The following is a 6,000-nucleotide window of genomic DNA, read 5'->3' as shown; positions in this document are numbered from 1 at the left end:
AACACAAAATAAAAAAATTCATTCTGCATTTATCTTGCCTGGCTTCAGAATCTCAAGTTTGCCCAAGCCCTCAGCCCACAGCCCCTGCCCTGCCCCAACACTATTTTGAAGCAACACTGGATGCCAAGGGTCCTGAACACTGAGACAAGGGAATAGCCTTAACAAACATCTAATAAAGGCATTGAAAAATTCCAGAGGCATAAGACTCTTAGAGCAGGGTGATAATTCCTCCATACTCTATTAAGGCCTTCAGTTTATATACTGCTGCTCTGTCAGCTTGTCATTGACCATGTAAAACATCAGACCAAGAAGAGGAAATGTCAGATAGAAGTGTGACAGTCTCTCTGAACAGCAGGAATGAAGTTCAACTACACAAAACACCACAATGGAGTAAAACAATAGTCAGCCTGTACAGATTCTCAAAATTAAATGAGAGCATTTTTACACTACAGATGTTTTACTCACAGCACTTCTTGCACAGACATCCACAAAAAGGACTAACCAACGAGTAAAAAAAAAATTGAGGAACTCCAAAGTCCAGGAAAGTTCAAAAAGGTTTAGTTTACATACAAAAACTGCAGTTAATTCCAAAAGTTCAAGTGCAAGTGAACTTCTGATTAATATTAATCACAAACACCACCAGTTTACCATGCAAATATTTTAATTATTTAAATTGCTCTCTTCTGAGCATGAAGAGACAGGAGTACCACTCCATAGTGGTATTTCCTATGACAGTGACAAAGGACCACTTACTTATAACTTAAACATAATAAATTCCTGTTTTGTATAACTGAGGCTGAATACCCACAGGATATTAATATTTCCCCTCCAGCATCTGGTCTAATAAAGAAACACAGAACAGCTTTGCTGTAGTACAAAAGTTTACAGAAAGTTCAACAATTTAATTAAAGACAATACAAAATATGTTGTCTGAATTCAAATAATTTATGTAAAAGTACATGTATGAGAAAATACTGGCAAGAAGATTTGGGTAACCCTATTATCAGATGCATGTTCCTTGTTCCTAGAGATAACATACAGTCAAAAATACATTTATAATTTAAATTACAATAGAAGACAGTATTTCAAATGCAATTTTGGGTCTACCAGCCCTTTAAGGCAAAAGAAATTCCTGCTAACAAAGGACAAACTGATAGAATAAAAAAAATAGAGCAATATTGAAGTCTCTTAACAAGCCTGAAGTGTTTTCTTTTTCCTTTTATCAAGAAGGGAGAAGATACCAGGAAATAAAGGAGACTCTGTCTTCTCAGTTAGGCTTTTAGTAAGTGTGATAGAGCATCAGGAATTACTTTCATCCGTATACCCAGAAAAACCCATTCTCCTAGTGGAGAGACAGGGCACAGATCAGGCACAGATCTTCCATTCCATACAAAGCAGTGCCATGTCCACACAAGTGCAGATCCTGCAGCCAAAGGAAACTACCTTGTTCTCAGGGGGGCAGCTTGGCCCCAACAAAGACCTTCTCTGAGCCTCCAACAGCACTACTAATCCTCTCACATCACAAGTTATTCTTCACCTTTATAAAATACTGAAACCCCAGAAGTCACTTTCTTCATCATGGTATCACACTGAAACACCCAATATTTCTTACCATGTGTCACATTTTTGTGGTCAACTAAACAGTTTAACAAGACAACACATGATTAACTTCTTTCAAGATACTTTAGTTCATTGATTCTCAATAAAAGCACTGGTTGCAGTACAATAGTTTGACATACAGCAACAAAAGGTACTCAATTTACATGCACAAGCTATTCAACAACAGTACACAGTCTTTCCTATTGCCATTATGAAACAAATACTACTGTGACAGCTGGCACAACCTTCCAATTGTTCTCATGAGCTGCAATAGAGTGATGAAAACAGTGTTCCGATGGTACAATGCCAAAGAACAGATTTGGCCACTGCTGGAAGATTCCAATCAAGATGCCAGTATTGTAATGGGAAACAGTGTTGAAGTAATTGTAAAAACAGCAACAAAAGAAGCTATACAAAATTGCTCTGACTTGTACTTCAGTTTAAGAAAAATGTGAAAAATACATACAACTTTGTATAGAAACAAAAGTGCGAAAAGTTAAAAGTTCAAGACAAGTAAGTTCAAGTTAAAAGACAAATGTGTGGATGAGTAAAAAAACCTCTGAGCACTGAAGTACTGCACACCAGCAGCAATCTGTTGGTGAAAGAGTGCATAATTGCCTTTCTGGATTGTTTTTGTGGGTTGGGGTTTTTTGATGTCCTTTTTTTTCCTAGAGTTGTGGGGGTTGTTGTTATTTGTTTTTTTATTTAATTTTATTTTAACAAAGCTTCCACCTTTGAAGCACAAGCCGAAACTCCTCTGCATCTCTGTCTGATGCTTGGCTGAGCTTTTGTTCAGTTTTACAGCTTGATCCAGATTTTCATGGATTGATGTACAAAATACAGTACATACTATTAGGACTACTCACTCCAAGCTTTCAACATCTGCTTTTTAAGAAACAGATACAAGTGCCACCTTCAATAAGTCAGTTTCAGTATTGCAGTTAAAGGGTTTCTAGAAATCAACAGAGAAGTCATATTTGTAACAATGAGATAAGCAATGAGCTTTGTAAAACACAAACATTACAGAAAGACTTTTCCTATAGCAAATAAAAATCATCAGGGGACTTGATTTTTTTTTAACATTTCTTTCTAGGTTTCAGAAGTGCTAGCAATTTCAGCAATAAAACTTTTAAAGTGCCTTGGCTGTGCCACTTTTTAGTGGCTTTTCCAAATGGTATTCAAACAAGTAAGAAACCTTCTCCTCTAAGGGACAATTAGCAGTTTAGCATTATGCTATTGGCAAGTAAGATCCTGAAATATGAATATTCAATAGTTGTCATAATTTTATTCATAACCATATAAAAAAGCAGAGTTACATGATACTGCACTGTCAGGTCTATCATATGCCAAGTAAGACTACAAAAATAAAAGTAAAAAGAAGTAAAAAGGCTTCAATTCTCCTATTTTTGTTGCTTGGTTTTTTAAAATTAATTGTCTCAGGAAAAAGAAGTAGCAAAGGCTGAATCTTAAACATAAAGGTATTATCATCAAATCAGGTCCTCTAATCCAGACTGATGGTACACTTATAATTTCAACTGAACCACTCATTACAAACTTGCAATGTCAGCATTCATTCATACCCTGAACTGTTCCCTGGCCTCATCTACCCAATCAACTATTCATACCTTATATTAAGCAGAACAATAAAAAAAGTTGCTTATGGTTTTGAAACAGTTGGTATGAATTTTTTAATACCACATTCAAACCAGAGGAAGATAATTTTAAGGATATTTCAACTCAATTCACAAAACACTGTTTAGATAGGGAAAAAAGAGACACGGATATGGAAGTACAGAAGGTGTTAAAACACCACTTTAAAAATGGACTTGGTAGAGAGCCTACACTGGAAACACTTACCTTGTCAAAGCATCAACATGATCATCTCAGAAGACAATTCAGAGACACTTAGGTCAGAATTGTGAAAAAAATGAAACTATACTGTCAAAGATCACTGAAATATCTAATCTAAGACAGTGCAAAATGATGGCTGGTGAGGGCAACCAGTCTCCTTGCAAAGTGAGGGACTTCAAATTACTCATCACTGACCTTCTTAATAATCTGCATTGAAGGACCTGATGAACACCAGTGATATTTCTGTCATGCAATTACAACTGTTAAGCAACCAATATGCAGCTGAAGAGTGATACTGTCATCCATAGTAGATTATGGAAGTAATAATCCATTAAAGTTCAAAGGGGAAAGTGGTAAACATCTTGCCATAAGTGAAAACACTTCAAAAATTTACAATTAAATAAAAAGTTAGATGATATCTTATAAAAAGAAGTACTGAACACAACAAGGCCACAATAAATTAGTGTTTCCATAAAATGACATGCTGAAGGTTTTGTTCCCAAGTCTATACATTTTTTACTGTCTGTTAATTCCTAAATATTGACGGCATAATTGAATAATTGAGGTACAGTAGTTTACATTTGTATATGTCTTGTAAAAAGATTATTATTTTTCTTCCAGTTTTTCTTCCTCCTCGCCAAAGAACAACAAAGGAAACATTCCTAAAATGCAGCCAATGGTCACTCCAATAGCTTTACCCTAAAGAAAGAGGGGGAAAAAAATAAGTTTTTCACTGATTCATTATTACTCATTCCCCATGTACCACCACAACCAGGGACACACAACCCTTGTTCTAGTTTTCAGCTGGGAATCAAATTTTTCTTAGCATGCAGACTAGAAACTCAGTCTATGAAGGAGAGGCAGATATGACAAGGTTAGAAACAGTGTTTGCTGTGATAAAAGACAATTCTGAAGAAGAAGGTGGGCAATGTTCATGAAGAGCTGCACAGCTGGTAAGGGAGGAAACAAACATTCCGAAGGATTAGCAGAATGGCCAAGAAGACAGAAAATGAAATGAAAAAAAACCCAAAACAACAAACTACCAAACAACACCTAAACACATTTTAGGTGCAATTATGAATGCATCTGCTTGTATCTGGTACTGCAAATCACCAAAGGAATGAGTGGCTCCTTGCAAACATGATGGCTTTCAAAGGCACAAGGCAAAACCAACAAAAACTGGAAAACATTTCAGTTGACCTGAATGTAGAAGTCAAGAGGAGAGGAAATAAAATAAGACAAGCAGCCTCCAAACCACATCAATAGCAGCAGGTAGATAGTGTTGAAAAACTTGAGACAGCAGGTAAAAAAGGCAAAACGCTATCATACAGAAAAAGGTGCACAGAAGTATTTTCACAGAAAAAGAATATGAATAGAGTGCAATAACAGGGTTTTGCCATAGGCTCAGCTTTTACTGAGAAGACTCTTAGAATATGGGGCAACCCCCTGAGAACATGCCAACACTTCATTGCTCTGTGCTTTGATATCACTGCTAAAACCTGACTTTTTCTACCCTAACTTTTCCTCAGTAAGTGCTATTTCTTTTCCCTTAAATCCACTAAAGTATTTTTTCCAATGAAGGCTCATTCTGGCAAAGTGAAGTACCTGTTTCTTTCCTCAGTTTCTGATAATATATTTATTGAATCATTGCTCTCACTACTGAAGTGGGACCACTTCAAATATTTAAATGTTAAGTAAGTAATCATCCTGAAAATGCATCTGCAAGGTGAGTGTCCTGTAACTGTAAACACAGGCAGTGAATATTAATTCAAATGCTAAAAGTTTGGCCAGAGAAAAGGTGATTTCTTCTCCAAGTTAATTATAGAATATTTGAAATTAGTACAAATCAGCACAGGTATATGAATAGCAAGTACTTGGCAAAATGTATAGGAGCAAACTACTAAGTGGTCATAACTTCCAAGTAAATTATCTTATCACCACAGCCAGAGCTCAACCCAGGTATCTGCACAGCATACACAAAGTCATGGCAGAGATTATCCATGTCACTTGGGGCTGGTTGCATACAAAAAACCCACTGAAGCTCAAAAAACTCCAATCTCTTGCTTCTACCCTGACATGGGTTCAAGACTAAAACCTCTGGGGAACATGGACTAAATTGGTGGCCATTAAGGAATAAATGGAAAAAGTGACAAAAAGCATTTATCAGTTAGTTTAAATACAAAAAGCTCCACACCAGCAGTGCTGCCCACAGGATACTCACCAAGTGTGCACTGAGACGGGTCTGCCACATGTCAGCTTGTTTGGGTGTCAGGTCAGGGATTGACAGACCCAGCCGGGAAGCCAAAGCTTCCACATAACCTGCAAGACTGGAAGAACAAGAAAACAAGAACAAACATTTTTGAATCACACAGTATCTCCTAGTGAGGGTTTTGAAATATATGAACACAAAAACCCAGAGCTTTCCCTTCAGCATACCAATAAAGTGATTGAGAGAAAACTATGGGACAGAGTTCAGACTACTAAATTACATTTTTCAATGTAATTAATTATCTTGCTGATTTAATATACAATATTTCCAAAAAACCTTAT

At 36.4% G+C, this 6,000-nt stretch overlaps 1 protein-coding gene across 3 annotated transcripts in view; it reads right to left on the bottom strand.

Moving 5' to 3' along the window:
• Nucleotides 1-643: 643 nt before the first annotated feature.
• The window catches only part of TMEM65 (transmembrane protein 65), a 30,560-nt gene continuing 25,203 nt past the window's right edge, over nucleotides 644-6,000 (bottom strand). For all 3 annotated transcript variants that reach the window (XM_077782147.1, XM_021542319.2, XM_077782149.1), the window contains 2 exons: nucleotides 5,672-5,777; nucleotides 644-4,149 (listed from right to left, as the gene is read on the bottom strand). In XM_077782147.1, coding sequence (XP_077638273.1) covers nucleotides 4,057-4,149; nucleotides 5,672-5,777 — 199 coding nt within the window. In that variant the 3' untranslated portion in view covers nucleotides 644-4,056. The remainder of the gene's footprint in view (nucleotides 4,150-5,671; nucleotides 5,778-6,000) is intronic.

This window comes from Lonchura striata, chromosome 1 (genome assembly GCF_046129695.1).
Source record: "Lonchura striata isolate bLonStr1 chromosome 1, bLonStr1.mat, whole genome shotgun sequence".
Taxonomy (NCBI): Eukaryota; Metazoa; Chordata; class Aves; order Passeriformes; family Estrildidae; genus Lonchura; species Lonchura striata.
Note: the sequence above shows the minus strand (reverse complement) of the source record. Positions and strands in the feature narration are given on the sequence as shown.